Raw genomic sequence first — 21,367 nt, 5'->3', positions numbered from 1 at the left:
AGTTTTTTAAAAAGGATGTTTTAAACATATTTACGTTTTTGCTGTCTTGTACAGTGCACAATAAGGATGCAGGGTTTTTTTCTTTCTGGAATTTCAAGAAGTAGAGTTCTGGAGAATAGAGAACACAAAGGCATTGTATCTGGATAAAACATTGAACCTTCTGGTTAAGAGATACCAATGCTTCAATGCTTTGTTTTTTCTGTACTAGTAGATTAAATACATTAGTTCCAAAAGAGGAGAAAAGGAAAAAATTGGAAGTTCGTATTTTTTGGCAGATTATAGCTTTCTTTGGCATAAAATGTTTTCTCGTATGCTAATTCTTAAGAACAATAATTTTCCACGAACACATATGGTAAAAGTGTTATTTCATTTTGTTTATTTGATGACTTTCAGGTGACCAAGATTTTTCAAAAGAAGAAGAACTCAGTTACATACAGTTTTCGACAGTCATTTTCCCTCTATGGAATGCAAGTTCTTCTTTTTGAGAACCAGTGTAAGTCTTTCCTCTCTTTTTAGATGACCGTTTTATTTATAAATAAAATAAAAAATCGTGTGAGTGAAAGGGATGGACAGGACTTGATTCTGAATTTAGGAATAAAATTGCTCTGAATTTACCTTAGCCCTAAAGTTTAAAACAAGATGGTATCAGCATGAGAAGCAGCAAGACTGCTGTTAGATTTTTGTGGTTGTAGTCAGGAGCCAAATCTGTTGTTTGTGAATACTTGTAAAGAATAAAACATTTGTAAAGAAACAAATATATCTGTTGCTGAGTCAGTGGTACAGTTAGCTGGAACTGAATGTATGATAATAAATAATTACTACTATAATGATATGTGTAATTCAAAGCACTATTTAATTTATTTTCCTGATTTATATCTTAACTTTGTGCCTAGGTAACGTGTACTTATTCAAATACAAATACAAAGCAGAGATTCTGGATTAAAGTTTATATTTTCTGCCACCTTTTATGTCAATTGTTATCTGCATCAATCCGATATTCTTTTTATCATTAAAATTTGTCAAGCTTAGACTTAGCAGACAAAAAGCAAATAGTTTGCTATGTCCTGATTTTAAGCCCAGAGGCAGCATCAGTAATAACGTAGCAGAGCACAGTTGTTTGTACAGTACGTAGGGAGACAGTCTATTTGACCTGACTTCATGGTTTGTAAACCAAACCTTGACCTTCATCATAAACTGGATACAGTTCAGTGTGACATTCAGTAGTTTCTGTGCTTTTCTGTTGTGGAAGGCTCTTAGTTTTTGCTTGTCCTTGAGAATGTGCTCCAGTGCTCATCTCGCTCAAAAGAAGTCTCTGTGTTGAGTCAAAGCATCTGGAGATTTCAAAAGGGAAGAGTTTGTAGAGCTTATATATAAAATCTATAAATCTACCTTTTATTGTGAAGATGTCCATAATATGGGCCAAAAGTGGGACACACACAACCCACCCCTTTTACTTCCTCAGTATGTAATTTCACAGATAATTGTAACTTTCTTTAAAAAAAAAAGAAAAAGGAAAGTATGTTTGTTGTCCAGGGAACACAACTTAATAGGAAATACTAAAAGCTGTACATGCTAGCGTGTTTGTCTTCCTGCAAAAATTAAGTTACAAGTATAAGACAGTTTCTAGTACTTGAGATGTTTCAAAAAGTCTTTACTCAGCAAAACTTTGGTCACAATTGAGTAAGGTAGGTAATGGGACGTGTTCCATGAAACAAAAACTATCCCCTTAATTTTTCTGTTTTTTTTCTTGGATTTTTCTTTTATATTTGACATTGTACCTTAAGTGTAACAGCTGCATAAAGACTATCTTTCAATATTTATTCGGTATCTTGACAGTTAAGCAGTTCCAATGTGTCTTAGGGATTTTCATTCTAATTCTGTGCCTTTAGACTTTTATTTCTCTGACTTTGTCCCCCGTATGGTAATACTAGTAAAAAGCCTTTAGGTTTTTGGTTTGGGTTTTTTTTATAAAAGGAAAGTAATTGGAATATTCAGAGCTTAGTTTTTCTTGACTCTTTCTTCTAGATTATCCCAATGGTATTCGGCTCACGTCAGCTGTTCCAGGAGCAGATATCAAAGTACTGATAAATTTCAATGCACCAAATCCTCAGGACAGGAAGAAGTTTACAGACGATTTGAGGGAATCAATTGCAGAGGTTCAAGAAATGGAAAAGCACAGAATAGAGTGTAAGTACAAAGGTACATATAATAGAGCATTTTCAAGCTAATCAAAATAAGAAAATCTTGAATATGTGTATAACCCATTAGAACTCTTTAAAAGTTCAAAATAACGTGGGGTTTTTGCATGGCTTTGATTACAGAAAGAGGAAAAACCCAATGACATCTTAAGCCCCAGCTGAGTTCATTGACTATTATTTACTGCAGTGTAGCTACAGTGGAAGTTTAGCCTGGACAAACTGCCAATAGCAATGGACAGAGGAGAGTTGGATTTGTAATTTGTAGTATAAATTACAGTAAGAATTTTAGGGTTAATTTACATCACTGAAATTCTCAGTGATGGCCCTTCAAATAAGTTTCACTGAATTTTTCTTCATTTCCATCTTGATATTCCCGTCTTGTCTCAATTAGGTAGCCGTAGTACAAATTGATATATTTTGCTGGAAGTTACACAAGTGTCTAAACACGGAATTTTATCTTCTGTTTTTCCAAAAGAGGAATAGCCTTTCATCCTCTATGCTGTAGCATAAAGCTGTTAGTACAGGAGTGAAGCTTCTCTCTGGCATTTAACAGTGCCAGAATGACCTCTTACCTATTATTCACAGTAATATGTGATCACATACAGAGGTTGTGTTGTTACCATGTCCTTCATTATAGTCAATAAATATCAATTAATTCTCTTTGTTTCAGCTGAGCTAGAAAAACAGAAGGGTGTGGTGCGTCCAAGCATGTCTCAATGCTCCAGCCTGAAAAAAGATTCTGGCAATGGGACGCTGAACAGAGCTTGCCTGGATGACAGCTATGCTACTGGGGAGGGGCTGAAAAGAAGCGCACTGAGCAGCTCCCTCCGAGACCTGTCTGAAGCAGGTAGGCACTGCCTTATTTCCTTGCTCTGACCCGTGCATGCAAAGATGCGTGAACGATGCCTGTAAAGCCCAGCTCTCAGTGGGCTTCCAGAACCAGTAATACTGAAACTTCAAGCATTTTCAATAGCTCCTCTTCCATAGTTCGCGTTTAATTTCTGTTTGTTTTTCACCCTTGTTCTATTAAGCAACCACTATTTGAAAGCATTTAAACCGTTGTAGATTGCTATATATACTTTTAAAGGAGAGTGAAGACAGAGGAAAAATTGTAAGTGTTTTATTAAAAAAATGGTTGACTTGTAATAGGAGTAACCCACTTAGTTTTCCTTTCTTTTTTTCTTCCCCTTTGCTTCTTCCCCTTCATACGATAGGCTTAGAAAGACAAGAAAAGAAACTGGTCTTTGTGTAATGACCGCTTTCTGTGCATTTTGTGCTCAAGTGTACCTGTGTTACCACACTGATGAATGAAATTGAGTGAAGCCCTACTAAATTCTGCCTAGAGCTATGTAATTCAGATGCAGTGTGTCCCTGATGCTCTTTTACTGTTTTGTAACTCAAGGTATAGTTCCCAATTCTTGCAGAAGAGGTTGTTGTGAAATACTATTGCAAATATAATAAAGCAAGCTCTAGTGGACAAGAATACTGATATCCCACAAAACCAGTGATGTGTCTTAAGATATATTAACTGATTAATATAGCCAAAGACTAGAAAGGAGTGGTGGTGTGATTTTTTAGCCAAAGAAAAGCCAGGGGAAGTTTGGTATGTTTTTATTTTACGGTTTACCTTGGTAATACACAGCTGGCATACCCATGCAATACAGGCTACCGTGGGCAGTAACCTGTGTTAAACATGATTCCTGTCATTTACAAGAAGTCATATCTGAACACCATGCCCACTATTCAGAAAGTACTTCTGGGGATAGTAGCAACTATACATAGATACATTTTTAATTATTTTTTTTTAGTTCATAGTCTGTGTTACATACTCTGATTTGTTCTTTTAATTGCAGTGATGATTTACAGTATAGTCATAATTTCAATACTATGTATATCTTTGGTAGTAGACAGTACTCATCTTTTTCCTTTTTTTAACTAAAGAAGAGATTTTAGCTATGCTACAATGAATAAAATTGTTGTAAACTGAAATTACAGCCTGTGTTTTGTGGGTATATGTATGCGCATACAAATATGTAGAGAGTGAGCTCTTTCAATTATTTTGTTCTCTGTTTAGGCTTTCATACTCATATGTCCATTTGCTTCATTAAGAAGGACTAGGACCTTGATCCAAAATCAGGCTGAAGTTGAATACTGGTGCTTGATTGGCTTCAATGGATTTTAGATCAAGCCACTAGTCTTCACCACTATTATCTCTGATTTGAGGATACTTCCATCATCCTTTTTTGTTGTTTTGTGTTTATTTCATTAGAATGAGAACTACCATATTGTTGAATATGTGAGTTCAGTGGGTATCTGTACCCATAAACACGATTTCCGATTAATTTTTTTCATCCCATAGGAAATTTTCATCCTTGTCTTTCAAACATTGCCATGTATTTAAATTCATGTTATGGGTTTTGTGCAATAAACAAGTATTTATAATCATGAAAACATTCCATGTTTCAACAGGGCATGCCTACAATTGGCATGCTTATTATCGAAAATAATTTTTTTCCATAATAAAAAGTAAAAATCACTCACAGACTGCAGGGTTTATCAATGAGTTTGTTAAACCCAACTAAACTTAATTTTAACCTGAATGAGTTGAGAATTATGGAGAGTTTCTGTTTGGTCTTGTGCAGTGCAACTGACTTGAGAAATTACATACCTGTTATTTGCTTTGTTATTTGATGTAATTTTAATGAGATTATACATGTCTTTTCTGGCTTTTCTCAGTGAATAGCTTGCATGTGGGGCTGATTTTGTTTTAATATGGGACAGATGATCCATAGAAAAACATATAAATCTCTTTCAGTTAGCAAGATACTGCATCCCAGTGATTATCCCGTACTAAATTGCTTTTGTAAAGCAATACTGAGTTAGGTTGTCTCAGTTCTTTTTGTGCATGAAACACAGAATCAAAAAGGAGGAGGAACAAGAACAGTGGGACTGTGCGTGGACGTGTGTCTTTCTGTAGGAAAAGGCATGATGAAAGTGGATTTTTAGAGAGTTCCGTTCTACATTTAAACAGAAATAAATCTAATAAACATGAGAAGATTGCCTGGTTGCATATTTATGCAGTAAGGCAGATAATTGTCCAATGAACATTGCAAAAACAAATTGAAAATTTTAAAATAGTTATTCAGTGAAGGGGAAATCTTGATTGAACAGCATTTTGGTTGCACGGGTATATGACAAAACTATTTAAGAAAACAGTCCATTACTCTCTACCAGATACTGCAGTAGTAAATGGTGGCTGTGGAAAGTGACTTTAAATTTCTCTCTTGGAAAAGAGTGACAATTCATAAGCTGCTTAGATCTAATGAATGTTGATACCCTGAATGATTCTGACTCCTAAGCTGTAAACAGTAACGAAAGGCAAGATTTCTCTGTCAGGAATCATTTCCTGATGGTTGTTCTTCCGTGCATTTGCCACCATAGCTTAAGTCATAATTGCAAAAAGTATGTGCACGAGGGTCTCTTAATTTTAAAGATAGTATTGTTCATTGTGGATTGTCAATTCTTTCCATGGAATAAAAATCAGAATGTAGTAACCAACTGTTCCAAGATGTAGAAATGTCAAAAGTATTTAACGCTTTATTTTTCTCAAAAGATACCATTTTTATTACACATTCTTGAGCTATAGTCAAGGAAGAACTGAATTTATTTGTCTCAGACCTTAGAAATTCTTAATTTACATAAAAATATTAGAAGACACAAGTTTTAATGCAGTTAAAGCTGAGTTTTATAGGTTCAGAAAGAATTTTGGACATTTCACAGCTTACTCCATATACAATTACATGATAAGTAGGTTTACAGAAAGATGTGAAAGGTGTGAAGTCCCATCATGGCCATTAGTACATGGGAAGAATGTTTGGTTGCTAAAGCAAGCATGGAGGATTGGACTGGTGCGTTTCTGATTCTGTATCTCTCGCAGGTTTCTTGACTGATTTTAGGCTAGTCAATCTGAATTCCAGTGACTCTGAGTTGCTGGAGGACCAGTGCTTTCACATGGAGTTTACAGTGGTGAGCACCTGTGGAAATCAAGCTTTATTCCCCCCATCCATAACCTGTAAGGGGGGAAAAATATTTACACACTGCACTGGTTTAAAAAAATGTAGTTTTATGATTTGCCTTGGTAATATACAACTGGCATACCTATGTAATATTAGAATCTGCAAAGAAGTGCAGGATGGTATAATGGTTACTGTTAATATAAGTTGTGCTTGTCTGATAATCTCCTGAGCTATCTCCAAACAATCACAGGCGAGACTACTTTAAAAAGAACAAAAACAAACCCAAGCCAAAAACATAAAGTAGTTCCAGAATTAAAATAATTCTATTTGTGTATTGCATATAAAAATCTCAGTGGTCAACCTTTAACTTTTTTAAATTTTTATTTTTTTAACAATTTCATCATGTATTTTTAAAAATTTCCTATATTCCAAACTGCAATGAAAAAGATTGTGAAACTTCTCGACATCATAATCCCCTTAACAAGACTCTTTGAGTTCATGCAATTACAGAATCCCTTCGTCTGCTGAATCAATCTGTGGTGGGACGGTGCAGTCCTGTGGCTCCTCCCTCATCTGATGCAGACAGGGTTAGTAGGTGACCACCTCCTTCCTCTCCCCTGGATTTTGGTGCACTATATAGGTCAGAGGATACTAGTAGTCTTTTTCTCCCTTATTAGCAGAGCTTTCCAAGCAGGGAGAGATTTTCCCTGTCTCTTCCCTTGTCACTGTTGTTATATTTCCTATTCTTCGATGGAATAGCAACAGTTAATGGGCATGATAGAATTTATTGATATTTTTAAATAAAACAGATTTGTATGAATGAAGTCTCTTGTGATATGTGTATGTTAATACCAAACCATTTTACAAGTATGTTGTACAAAGACACCCCACACTATATAAAAACACCTTTGTATCAACAACTTTTCTGTCCTATGGAAGAGACATTGGTTGCTTTTCCAGTGAAAGAGGAGTTTAGCAAGGCGAGGTGTGGTTATGCAGTTTTCTCATCTCCTGGGACTTAATCAGTATTTTAGGAATATTATTATTATATTGTTATATCTATTATTCTGTTTAAAGATGCCAAGAAACTATATTCGCAACTGGTGTGGATCCTAAGGCTATACCTGTTTCACCCAGAAAACGGGATGAAAATATGAAGGTTACAGAGAGTCTTTTCACCCTGGAAAGTTGTTTCTAAATTAATGATTAGAGGATATTGTTTAGATCATTCTGAGCAAATCAGGTTGGGTAATACCTATCAGATCAGCAGCTAGATGGTTACACATGCTGCTGCTGCTGCGGGGAGTATCAGTTTCACAGCCTTTGGAGGCTAGTACAACAGTTCATCATTGTAAGAGCTGCTGCATTAGTTTGCTTTACCAAAACCTTAATTTAGAACTTTTTTCCAAACTTTTTTTCCCCAAGACATAATACATTGTTTAGATATCAATGTATCTCACTGGCATAGAACAGAGTTTCAAGAAACACAGGGTAGCAGTGAGAAATATTTACACTTACTGTCATGATCTGCACATCTGTGAGATCAATTTCTGCAAGGTAGAATGGATTTTTATTAATGAAACTGTATTTTCTTTTGGAATGTTTAAGTTTGTAGAAATATTTTGATCACTTAATATTTACACTATAAATTTGAAATATTCTTAGTCCCATGTAATGCATGTACATATATGGGACATATTGTACTTACATAAGTTAAAGATATTTCTTACCAAGAATATTCATATCTAATGTCAATGAATTGTTGGAATGAATCAGAAAAAATTAAATTAACTGAAATTTAGTTTTATAAAAATAAATTTAAAACCACTCTAAGTAACATCCTTAAAAATTTTAAGTGGATCAGAATATATTAAGCAAAACTGGTCTTCAGATTTGATAAATACCACCTTGCTTTATATCACAGCTGCTAATTATTATGCGAGTACAGAGTTACGCTTACATACGATTCTAGTCAAGAGTCGCCATTTTCCTGAAATGCATTTGAATGCTGCAGCTCTAGGGAAGCATTTTTGAGATGGGATGCCATCTCAAAACCAGAGAACAGTATTGTATAAACACACATTGGCAGGGGGAATGCTCTAGAGGATTTACTTAATAGCTTTCATATCACACTGTAGGTCAATACAGAATTGGGTTCGATTTGTTATTAAGAAAATGAACAAAGCGCTCTTTATTGTGATAGTGCTTATCTGAGGGAAATCACAGGCATTTTAAGGAGGATTTTCTGTTTGTTCTTGGCTTTGCTAGTACTACTGTACCCTGAAGTTATTCTAAGCAAAAATCCATCTGTCTCTTTCTGTCCATATATACTGTGTATATACCGTGTTCATGGTTATTTTATTAAGAGACTTCGCCATATGCAAAAGGCATTAGATTTTCCTGTTTTCCTTCATTTTTGGCCACATTTAATGACTTGTGGCAGCTGTCAGTCTTATTTGCAATACTGACCGCTAAGAGATGGCTATCTTCATCTGTGTTTTGTATCAGCAAGCAAGATGATTTGAGTGTTAATCAATACTAATCCCCTTAGCAGAGCAGAAAAATATCAAAGCCTGATGAGAAGTAAAAATAAGGGATTATCAAACCCAGTTTTTCTTGGAGGGTTCATAAGATAGCATTTAGGGTTTTGATGAGGCTAAAACTGCAGCAAGGGATGAACCACCAAGCTTTTGACAAAGAGCCTGTCTAGGGGAATTGTTCAAATTTCCAACACCTTGACCACAAATGCGCCTTCCCCTCAATTTAATATCGATGTAGAGGGATTTATACTGGGGAGTGACTCTTGGTGATAATGAGAGAGGGGGAAATGGTACAGTAGTCTAAACAGAACTGTTGCTCTTACGAGAAACTCATGTTGCAGGGCGGCACCCCATGACCAACCAGGTCAGAGTTATGCTTATGGATCCAATAGGTGGTATTTTTAGCTCATGCTGATCGTATGAGACTTACAGGTAGTCTGAACTGGTCTGTGAGAGGGTATGTCAAGAAATAAGGGTGAACCTCCCAGGAATCACTGTGGAGTCCCACTTACAGTCCCGAAGTTCTCTTTAGCTCTCATACCATGTGCCTTTTGGGCTTCTAAAGATGTGGCTTGTAGGTTCGGTCATGCTGAAATGTTCACTTTCCTCTCCAAAACCACCTGTTAAAGATTCTGAAGACAGCAATGTACTAATGCAGAGTGGAGATTGGTATTTGGCCTCGCAGGAAAGAAAGGAGAAAGCATTGAGAAAATGTAGGTTTATAAAAACATGCAGATTTTAGAGAAGCTTTGAGAACCTGACCACTCTTCAAAGGTTAGCTTTCTTTACACATCCTGCCAGTGAAGTATTTGAAACTTTGCAAAGCAATGCTCACCAAGCTGTCTTTTAAAAAATATTTATTTCCCCTGCAGCCATATGCTATTTTCTCTCCTGTGAAATGAGAGAGAAAATCTGGGATCCTGTGTCCTATATATAGCCACTGACGTATTCTGGCTCTTTAGGCAAACAGTCTGGTGTTTCATGTGTAGTTTTAGGCAAATATCTTTGGCAATTTGAGAATACTGGAGAACAAATCATCATACTTCTAGATAAAGCACTGCACAGCTAAACAAACAAAATCTAGCCATAATGTCACGACAGATTCCAGATTTATTGATAAAAAATTAAGTTTAGTTTTTTTAAAACCTCATGAAAGAAGATTATATGAAATCCACTGAGGTTCAAAACTGAAAATGAAATTATGAAACTGATGCCCCTCACCAACGCCCTACACTGAAGTGCAGAATATGCCAGTATTTTGTATTTAAATTAATACCACCCCACAAATATATATATATATACGCTACAAGTCTCTTTAAAGAAAGAAACTTCATAGAGAATTAGATTCCAGGAAATCGAACAATTTAAAATTGTTGCTGGTCAACATCATAACTGTACTACTAAACATAAATGCTAAAATTACATGTATTTTAAGAGTTGTACAAAATAAAAAATCACACCCCGCTAATGATAGTTAATTCACAACAACAATGCCTCTTAAAAAGTAGTCAGGTACAGAAACTTAATAGAACAAATGGCCTTAAAAATCCAAGTTTCTGCCTTAGTAGCTGCTGTACCAGTCCAGTGCAATGTTAACCCCCCCCGCAGCCCCTCTAGTTGCATTTAGAGGCTCCTCTAGTGATTCAGGGAAAGCAGCTGTTTTTCACCCGGGTCTTGTCTCAGTCTCTAATCTATGGTGTTGCATGTCCTGGGCAGGCAAGCGTGGGCGACGCAGCAGTGCAGGATCGCTAGACAGCAATATGGAAGTAAGTAGGAAGTTACTGATGTCTAGCTGGATGTGATGATGTGCATTTCAAACCTTTCTTTTATATACATATTTTTTTGCTCTTTTTTCTTCTAACATATAACCTGCCTGCCTCAAATAAAATGCATGCCTAGGCTACTCACTCCGTATTCTTCCAGCTTAAAAAGCACTGACAGCTTGTTTTAGACCAATGCCATTTTTGGTTTGAGCTAACCTTGTTCCCTTTGTTCCTGCAAGCATGGTTAAATGAATACAATGTGTCCTTTTGCCACCATTTCAGTCTGGTCCCAGCTTAAAAGCCCACTTGCTCTTTGTTACAAAGTACACTGTTCTTGCTGTTTGATATTTAGCTACAACTATTGACTTTCATGCTCAACCATTCCCATTGCTTATTTTCAAGTTAAATTGCTAAATGTATGCAGTCATGACACCATGGAATTGCACAGATAGGGCATGGGAGGAAAAAAAATACTAAGATAGGTGAATTCAATGTGGATTTCATGAGATTTCATTCATCTTCAAACCATTTATATATACTGTTCATGTCTCTGAATTCAGCTTGCAGATTTTTTCCTTTTTTTTCCTCTTTTTTTTTTTTTTTATGTTTGCTTTAGGTAGATTGCAGTTTAAATCTAGCACACTTTGCCTAAATACTGTTGTGTTCCATAACTCTTTTTAAAAAATACAAACCCCAAACTTCCGGAAACTAAATACACTATTCCAGACTAAATAATAGAGAACGTTGGACCCCAGGTCAGAAGAACACAATCACATAGAAATCTTAGTGGCAAAAATGGTATGGTTCCATTTAACACATAATTCAGAGGCAGGCTTGAGAAGCAGCACTGTGGCATATAGTAGTGGAAAACTACTATTAAAAAAAAAAGTTTAAAATACTGTTTTGAAATCTGAATTGTAACTGTAACATTTGCTGCTGTGTGTTTAACTATTTAGGTTGAATTTAATGTAGTTTTATTTTTTGTTGTAAAAAAACAAATATGGTATTTTTTACAGTATTTTAAAATGTATTTTTCCTTTAAAAACACACTCCTAGGTCTTATGTCATGTTACTCTTCCGTGACATTTTTCTTATTTAAAGTCATAGTTTTCGATACCAGAGTACTGAGAGAGAAACATTTAATGCTTAAAATACCCCCAGAAGGGCACGAGTGCCTCCCTGGCAACTTAGAGAAGGTGGAAGTAAAATTTTTCCTAGAACTCTTAACATAGTCCACCCATGTGAACACTGAAGGAGGAGTTTGTGGGTCAGTGTGAACTTTTTCTTTTAAACATTTTAAGATTTTTTTAATTTTTATTTCTATTAATTTCTTTTTAGGGGTCCATCATTAGCAGTCCTCACATGCGCCGAAGAGCTACATCAACCCGAGAGTGTCCATCTCGCCCTCACCAGACTATGCCTAACTCCTCCTCACTCCTAGGTTCCTTATTTGGTAGTAAAAGGGGAAAGCCACCTTCCCAAGGCCATCCACCATCTGGTTCATCACAGCAACCTCCGCACCCTCCAGTAATCCCACATCAGCAGCACTCACAGCATCCTTCCGCCATGCATCACGCAGGGCCCGCGGAGGGGCAGACCCAGGCCCAGGTGCACTCCCACCATTCGCAGTACTGCCACCTGCAGCAGAACCCGCCGCCCTACCACCACCACCACCACTACCACCCTCCCCAGCACATCCAGCACGCGCACCAGTATCACCAACACGGGCCCCATTCCCAGCACGCGGCGCACTCCCAGCACGCTCCGTACATGCAGCACACCCACGCGCAGCACACCCACGCTCCTCATCCGCCGCTGCCCCCTCCGCACCCGGGGCACTCTGCTCACCCCCAGCACCACCACGGACCGCCACCACCTCCCTCCACTTCAGCCAGCACTAAGCCCAAACACAGTGGCATCAGCACAATAGTCTAGAACATCTCGACCCTCCTCATAACTGTAGTTTTAAACGCAGTTACAAAGGCACTTACAGGAAGCAACAAATAGTATCGTCAGTTTTTACCTAGACAATTTAATTGAGTTGTGTGAGCTTAAAGGCTTTCTGTTACGAAATAAAATAATTCAAGTTAGCGCAATCGATACTGGTTTTACTTACCTACTCGATAGATGTTTACCATCTGGTTAGTTCTTACTTCCAAACTGCCTTGAAAACATGCTGCTTGCTGAATATGAGTAAAGCTACCTTTTACACCAAATCCCTTGACAGTTTTACATGCATAATAAAAACTTAGTCTATGAAAAAAGGAAAAAAGTGATACAGAACCGTGTGTTGCATTCTTGCTCTTTTATTGTCAATGGGCAAAAAAAAAAATAAGTAGACCTGATATGGTTGATGAAAGTACGTAAGTAAACTTTATATAATATAAATATATAAAGATATAAATATATATATATACTGTATAGTTAACATTTGTGCTTGGAAAGAAATTTTTTCAGTCCACAAAACTAGCAATATAGACTTTACAAGGAATTCCACTTACTTGATAGGACAGTATAGTAGATGAATAGCATATGAAAGAGTAGACCAAAAACATGAAACGTTAGACACAATTTCAGACATTTCAGTATTTTCATTAAAAGTCCTCCGGACTTGCTAAGATTTCTAAGCAATCATTACTAAATGTGCCAAGTAACATAGCATTTAAATGTTGTAGTCAGATACTGCTTTGTATAAATCCTTATTTTATTAACACGATAATATCATACGTAATCAGTATTATAACTGCTCTGCTATTTCAGGTAAGCAAACTCGTTAAGATGCAGTAATTGTACCGTAGCAATGTAGGATGACCATTTACCAGTGGTCATCTGCAAGCATTGGTCACTCAAATTCTTAGACACTTTAAAGGCTGTGATAACTGTGAATTTACATGATCCACGTTTCTTTTGTATGCATATGATTTAACAAACACACACAAAGAGTTAGGACAGGTGCATGTATACACTGCAAAAACATTCATCTCAAACATGAAAATGGCAAACTTCCATCTTTCTCAGCTACTTTGTTTCCCGTTTACCATAATTTCTCATTTTTACCCCCAATGAAGCTGAATTCTAGTCAGAGCATTTCCAGGTGGAAGTGCTCTTAAAACTTGAAGGTTTGTTTTAGAATTTAGTATAGGGATTTTATATATATATATTAACAAAAAATGTAATTCCATGTAGCCATGTGCTAGCAACAAAGTGGCTTCACCATTTTTACTCATCACATTTGTTAGTTTGAAAGTACCCAGCACTCAGCAGGCTGAGTTTATGCTCAAACCCTCACTTTCATAGTCCAGTTAGTTGCAAGACATCACATAAAAACAGGCTGTGCTGTTGTTGCTTATGTGTTGTAATCAAACCATTTGCAAATTTATATACTATTTTTATCCCAAAATCCTGTACAAAGTTATACATGGCGCCTACTTTGTAGTTTCAGCATTTTGAGCCACTGCAAGGACTTTACACCTAAACAGTAGAGACAAAGGAATCACAACTGCAAAACTGTACCAGCCTAAAAGCAAACCTTGAAGAGGATGAGCAAAAAGTTCCAGTGTGAGATGGGTAAAAGTAACAATATAACAACCAGTTGATTTTCTATTTAACAGTAATAAAATTGTCAGGAATAATGAGGACATGAGAACAAGAGAGTGACTTTTCATATTGGCTTGCTCATGGCATCTCTAATATTTGGGGGGGAGGGGGGGGGGGGGGAGAGGCTGAGCAATTTTTTCCCTTCCATACCATTGATATCACAATACCAGCAAAACTGCAAACTGAGCACTTTGTTAACCTCCACAGAGAGCAAATACAGCAATCTAGAGTTTAGCCTTTTGTTTAAAGCTGTCCATGTTTGTTTCACACATGTGCAATATGTTTTCCCCTTCTGCTCCTTCTCTAAATTATCTTCACAAAAAGAAAACGAGTAATTACATTATTATTTTTAAGTATCACTCATACTATCCTAAATTCTGCGGCTTACCTTAAGAGGGCTCGTACGGGTCCCCTGAGGCTCTGTTCCTTGCAGTTTAAAAAAAAAATATACTGTTCTTATAAGGGAAAGTAGAACTGTCTGCATGTCATCTAATGTTATTAGTGTGAGGCTACACTCTACATATTGTATATTTGCAAAATATATCAGTGTTACTGTTGATATTAGTTGAAGTAAAGTGATAACATATTTCAATATGTAGACTTTTCTTCATACATCTGTACCAATAGTAGAGTCTAACTGTAATTTATAGGTTGTTCCAGAAAAGATAAAGAACCATTCAAGTACAAACATCTTTCAGAAACTGCATCTTTTAATTAAAACAGGGGTAAGAATGCTCCTCTTCACTGAGTGATGGAGTCTGTACTTGTTTCAGATGCAGTTATACTGTAAGTAAAATTGCCTGTGTATGGAATAAATGCAGAATATGCAGTAGCAGTGGAGAGGAGAATCTGACTAGCTGTGTTAATTAACAATGAAGATGTTAAATCTCCCAGATCTGCCTTTGCTTTATGTTTAAAAACCCCTTTCATTCATTTAAATTAGGGTTACATATAAATCTTCTAAACATACACAGTAAGCCACATTTTAATGCTTGACCACTGATTTTCCATGTGCAATCAATTAAATGTTCAGGACATGTCACAAACGTGCATGCAAAAAGCCATTTACACATGATTTCATGTACATGTGAGGAAAGAGCTTGTGCCTACCCTCTAGGTGCATTAAGTGGCACGTGTAAAATCACACATCATTTTGCGGCTGGTTTAAAAACCAAAACTGGTCATACAAGAGCACAGTATTTGTAAACTATTGTTTCAAGTCAATGAGGAGAAACAGTGGACTCAATTTATTTTTTTTTTAGACTCTGTGTTTATATGTACTTTAAACAAACAAAAATGTCTTGGTGTCAGCATAAGTCCTAAGAACTTTGCTGCTTGTTTAGGGTTGTAGTATAACCTCTCTGACTCCGTCCTTGATTAACAGTTGCTTTAGAGCAGTGTGGATCATGCCTAGAATAGGAAAATGATAGTACTTTAACACTGTGTGTGGTTAAGAAAATTAATTTTTTCAGCCTGCAGGCAGGAGTAGAATTGAGAGGGTTTTTTCTTAAATGCCATTGCCAATTAAAAACTGGTACAGAACTGCATAGAGTGACCATGTTTCTCTTTTCCCATAAATGATGTGGCGAAGTAGTAATGCTGATTTGAAAAAATGAAAGGGAAACGTAAAGAATGAAGGTGTGGCAACAAAAATCTTTTCTGGGACAACAATCAAATATATATTTGGGGTTTTTATTTTTTTAAGTTAAGAATGAAATGTAAAACAATGTAAAAACAAAAAACAAAGTTCATCCTAATATAATGTGCGTCTTGTATTGCTAAAAAAACCCAAGTCTAACATACAGTGTAGAATGATTTTCCCATCATGTACTGCATGCAGCAGAAGCCTCTTGTTTCTTGATAAAATGAGCTGAGAGACAGTCAGCAGATATTTAAACAATGAATCTCTAGATGTTGACTTGCTGTTCCATATGAAGCTGTGTGTTTTCTGCAGTTAAGCATGCATTTTGCTGTTCCGTTGTAAAATACCATCGCACTTCTTGCCTGCAAAATGGATTATTGTGTATATATTTAAAAGAAAAGTGGAACCAATAACAAGATTAAATTTGGAAAAGAGAAAAGGGGGTGGTGAAAATGGGACCAGTAGAGGGACTAGATAATTCTCTAAATTGTACATAGTGTGTAAATTAGTATTACTATAAGTCTGCAGTCACTTTGAGGTTGCCTATCTCCTGCTAGGAACTTAAATCAGCTTTGAGTTGTATTAAACTGTTAGAATTAGGTCTTGAATGCAGACTGTTAAAGACTTCAAAAAACATTACGCTTACAAGAAGCTTCTGTTCTGGGGAGGCTTGAGACCCCTTTTGTAACTATGGGGAAGAAAGGAGTGCTTTCATTTTAATATGCATTCTGTTTGTAAGTAGTAACAGACCCTATTGATGTAAAACTATAACTGTGATCATGTGGAGAAATCAAATAAATCATTCAAAACTCTTTGTTTCTCATTTTCTGTAATCCAAGAACTTCAACTCCTCAGACTTGAAATGAAGGAAATTCCTTCCAATGGTATCCTGGCCCTGCTGAATCAATGGGATTTCTGCCACTCACTTCAAAGGGGCCAAGATTTCAGTCTTCATCTTAAGTTAAAGAGAAGTTGGTGGAAATGGTGGTCAGTACTGTGGAGACTGTCATCCCTTCTCAATAGGTTTTGATTTGCTTGGTGGTGCAGTTAAATATATTTAGTTCCAAAGTGTCATAAAGAGCAATAAATACAACACCTAAATCTGTAAACAACGAGTGGTAACGCTGAAGAGGCTTTTTGGTGCCCTATTTACCAAAACATTCAAATGTTGAAAAACCAGATTTTGAATCTTCTTAAACATGAGCTGTCCTGTCCTTAAACATGTTCAAGTGATCCCGTTAATCTTTTGGCTGTCCCGTTGCCTTAGGAGCTCATGTTCAGATGACTGTCTGCCCTTAACTCATAAGTGTTCGAAGTTTGTCCTTCCCAGGGACGCGGTCCGTCATTTCCTTGTGGAACCTACACACTGTGGATCGAGCTTTGAGAGTGCTCAATTGCTTCTGTGTGCCCACCAGCACGGAACCATCGTCATACTTCAGTAAGAGATGTAACTGAGTATTTTTCCGTTACTACTTGTAGCTGTGTGTGTTTGTTGTGTGTCTTAATTTATACCACAGAAAGACAACAACACAGGCATATTTGCCACACATGGCCTTCACAACTTTTGATGTTACACTCCTGCAATGACTTTAGGTAACAACCTGTGGCATGATGGGTTGTGTTCTTATTTTTGTGCATTTCCTAGATTTTAAGGGGATTATAGTGTGTCCGTAAAGCCTGTTAAAACTAATGCTTAGCTATCATTTTGTTTGCTTGTTTTTTCTATGAATTTTAGGAGAATCTTGAGTTATTTTGTGGGAATAGTCGACTACGACCTATTTCTGAATGGCTGTAATTTCAGGACGTATGTCTTGATCAATGATTTTTTTGATAGGTAAGTACCCATTTATCACTAGATATTTCCAGTGTGCCATCCCTCTGAGCTGTGCGACCCATTAAAAGATAACTGATGCCTCATAGAAATACTCTGTTAGTGGAAAGAGAAGAATTTGCAGTGATGTTCTTTACTGGTATCTCTATCCCTGTTTTAGAAGCTTTTAAATTTTGATACATCTACATTTTGAGAAGGCAAAGAGGCTGTCTTCTCTAAGTTAACTCTAAGAGCCTTTAAATCTTGCTATAAATCTGGGGTTTTTTTCCTGATCCATTTTAAAAGCAGAACCTAAATAATATGTCTAAATGCTGCTGCTTCCTACCTAAGCTAAGACTAGGTTGAAAGCATTTATGATCTGGCACTACTGAAGAAAAATAAATAGCCAAAGGAACCTCAGCAGCAATTGTGGTTTGTGTGATAGATTTGCACCGTTTGCAGCGATGCCAAGTAACTTCGTTTAAAAATTTCAATGTAGGTTAAGTATGTCTAGTCTAACAGATCACAGCTGTTGATGGGGTTTTTTAAATTTTAATATCCTTATTTATTTGAGATGCTCATCTTAGTGGAGTTGCATTCCTTAAGTTTCTGATAAAGCTTGTATATACATATCTAGTGAAAAATGCCTTCATTTAATAAGTTATATTGCCTTCCTACTGAGGATAGGCAATATTAAGAAAAAGGTTAAGGTTTTCTGTCATAAATTATAACTGGAAATCACATATTTTACAAGTCAGAAGTCTAATGTTTGAAAACTTTTCCTAAACTGTCCTACGTTTGTGCATTTCAGGTGTTTGTGTGCATGTACCAGTACACACAATTGCATGAATGAATTATCATGCGATTAGTTAATTACAAGTTACTTCAAGCTGCTATCCAGAAGAGAGGGTTACTTTCCAGGTATTTCCTGTATTATTTTGGTTGAAATCAAGAAATGCAATATTGAAATGACGGGAAAACAAACTAAAGAACTTCATAGGTTTTATCTGTGCCTCTCCTCAGGTTTTTGTTGACTTAACAATGTCATGAATTCTATTTAACTTTTTTTTCCAGTTGGCCTTAATGGTTGTTTTTCATTCAGGAGTTTCATAAAAACAGGTGTAGTAGCATTTTACCATATATTTATTTGGAATATACATAATAGTTTTGTGATGTTTTATTCATCAGTTGCAACCTGTGCACAGGTAAGATTTGGAAGCCCCAATTATTTGTAAATGTTGCACAGTATCGCAGGCCTTGGTCACACAGGGTCCAGAATATCTTCCTTACACTGTTGCTTATCCCTCAGCATTGCAGATGGAGCTTGAAACATTAAGCAACTTCTGTTTTTTTCTGCAGTCGTTCAAACAACTGTCACAAGATATCAGAATTATGATGCTGTTAGGATCGTGTGATAAATCATATTTCAGCATGCATATGTACTGACAAACGTCTTTGCAGAAGATGAACAGTGTACTTACAGTAACACGCCATAATGAGTCTTTACTGGTATTATAGCCACATTATATACACCTTTTTCAAAAGGAAACATACTGGATTTTTAGCCTACTTACTAGCCTCTTAGTGATTTTGCTGCTGTATTTTACTGATATAAAATTCCTAGAGGAGAACATAGCACAGCTATCTTGAAAGAAAAAGCTAAAATATACAAATGATCGGAAAATGCTTCATTTTAGGTGTATTTTTAGTAGACTCTGTTTCCTATGATTTCAGGAATTAAAGCCAAATCCTGTATTACTTGGCAAAACTAAATCAACTGCAGGATGAGGCTGATCATGAACGTTAAGAAACGCTTAAAATAAGATCTCTGCTTAAAGTACTTCCTAAGCTAAACAAGACTTAAATGAAAGTTGAGTGGGTGATGCTGACTTGAAACCATCTCTTTTTTCAACTGGTTAGATTTATTATTTTTACCATATGTATAAATGCATACTTTTAGGGATAAAATGTTATGGAAAAAATCCCCTTTATTTAGCTTTCTTGCAATAACTGAGATGTGAAATTAGTATCACGGTTCACAAGACACAGCCATCTCAAATCACAGAAGCATACAATTTATCAGCTCTGTTGTAAAATGACATACACAGCTTCAGCTTTCATTTATTTCTTCATATTTAGACACAGTGATTTAAACAGGTATATATAATGAGCAAAGAAAAAATAATCTGCCTTTAGTAAGATGAGTAGGGTAAATTCATTCTAACACAAATGAAATGTTATGCATGCATAGTGAAAACTGCTTTCTCTCTACAGCTTCTCATTTCTGCTACAAAATAATACGCTGTTAGACAAAGAAATGGGCTTTATTTTTTGTGAAGGAAATGGAAAAAGCAAGGACTATGCAGGTGTTCTGGGTTAGGAGGCTGTTATTGAGCAATGGTATCACAATAAACCAAAGCTGGAAATTAGTTAATTATTACCATTATGATTTTTTTTTTTTTTTTTTTAATGAGGAAACACTCTGACTTTCGGGCATGGAGTTTCCTCATCTTTGGATCCAGCTGGACTATGTGCAGCCTTTCCTTTGTGCACGATCCTTGGAGAGGAACGCTCCGTTCCTGGAGCTGTACCAGCCAGTGGGCTCTCTCCCTCCTGAGGCCCCCACGCACCAGGCCCGGCTCAGCCGTGGGCCAGGCCAGGGTGTGGGAGAGAGGGCACGGTGCCTTTTGTGAGTGTGGGAGAGCAAAAGCTGCGCTGGGGGCGAGGGAGGAAGGAAGCAGAGGAGCGTGTCTCATGCTGAATGCGTGATCTTGGCAGGACTGCATTTGTGCAGTGGGGTACAACCCCCATGAGCATTTTTCTCCTCCATAAGCTCACCATATGCTCTTGACTGATGATTATTTTCATTTTACTGACTAATATTCCTTTAGATCCATCTCCAACAACAGAGAAGAGCGCTTTTATTTAATGATTCATCCTATATATTGTCTTTTCCATCTTTCTGGTAATCCCATGTCTCTGCTGCTGCCTCAGCCCTTACCCCAGGCTCCAAAAATGCCTTTGCTGTAATTCAAAATAAAATTTAAAAAAGCAACCAACCAAAACACAATGGCCATAGTTTGAGATACTTCTGCTGTGCTTCAAAACTTGAGTTTTGAAGAGCAGTGACAAGAAGTAACATTTTCTAGCCCAATGGGAAATGTGTAGTGAGTATCCTAAGTAGGATTTTAAGCATCCTAGGAGTTTATAGCACTGAATTTTCACAACATTTCAGCAATTTTAAAAAATGTCTTTGATTATGTACTAACTCTTCTGCTGTAGCAATTTGTAAATTTTCAAAATAGTTTGCATGTATACTTTATACCTAAAGGTGGAGGAAACTTTGTTTCTACTCTTTCTCATTGTTTTCTGCTACAGCAGCATTCAGATTTCTGGACTATCAGAATATTTCATGACCTTGCTAACATACTTGCAAACTGCCAGCATAGCTTCATGCAAAAAAGGTGCCTGTATATTAGCAGTGAACCACAGGGGAGGCAGCCTGAACTCTGACTGTGTGGATTTGAAATCACTTGAAGGAAAAGCTGGTGAAAAAGCACTCGCATTTTGGGTCATCTGTTCCTCTTTCCATACATGAGAGGGGAGAAACAGATGCCTCATCTGGGATGAAGCAAATTATTGGACTAAAAAAATATTAATAAAATGTTCCTGAGATCATGGAGCTCTTTCCTTGCTTTCCAACATTAGGGTATAATAAAATTTATTTTGGCAAAGAGGCTCTTGACACGTCTCCCTTCTGTATTCATTAATACTGCCAGGATGTGCGTTATGCAGTTACTG

General features: G+C 36.7%; 1 protein-coding gene across 21 annotated transcripts in view; it reads left to right on the top strand.

The window, feature by feature from the left end:
* Window positions 1-16,568, top strand: part of IQSEC1 (IQ motif and Sec7 domain ArfGEF 1) — a 356,789-nt gene extending 340,221 nt beyond the window's left edge. For 16 of the 21 annotated variants that reach the window (XM_074879771.1, XM_074879775.1, XM_074879776.1 and 13 more), the window contains 5 exons: window positions 394-493; window positions 2,026-2,199; window positions 2,869-3,045; window positions 10,471-10,520; window positions 11,856-16,568. In XM_074879771.1, coding sequence (XP_074735872.1) covers window positions 394-493; window positions 2,026-2,199; window positions 2,869-3,045; window positions 10,471-10,520; window positions 11,856-12,452 — 1,098 coding nt within the window. In that variant the 3' untranslated portion in view covers window positions 12,453-16,568. The remainder of the gene's footprint in view (window positions 1-393; window positions 494-2,025; window positions 2,200-2,868; window positions 3,046-10,470; window positions 10,521-11,855) is intronic. The other 5 variants (XM_074879772.1, XM_074879781.1, XM_074879789.1 and 2 more) reach the window with 3 other exon arrangements.
* The last annotated feature ends 4,799 nt before the right edge of the window (window positions 16,569-21,367 follow it).

The sequence above is a fragment of the Strix uralensis genome, chromosome 10 (genome assembly GCF_047716275.1).
Source record: "Strix uralensis isolate ZFMK-TIS-50842 chromosome 10, bStrUra1, whole genome shotgun sequence".
NCBI lineage: Eukaryota > Metazoa > Chordata > Aves > Strigiformes > Strigidae > Strix > Strix uralensis.
Note: the sequence above shows the minus strand (reverse complement) of the source record. Positions and strands in the feature narration are given on the sequence as shown.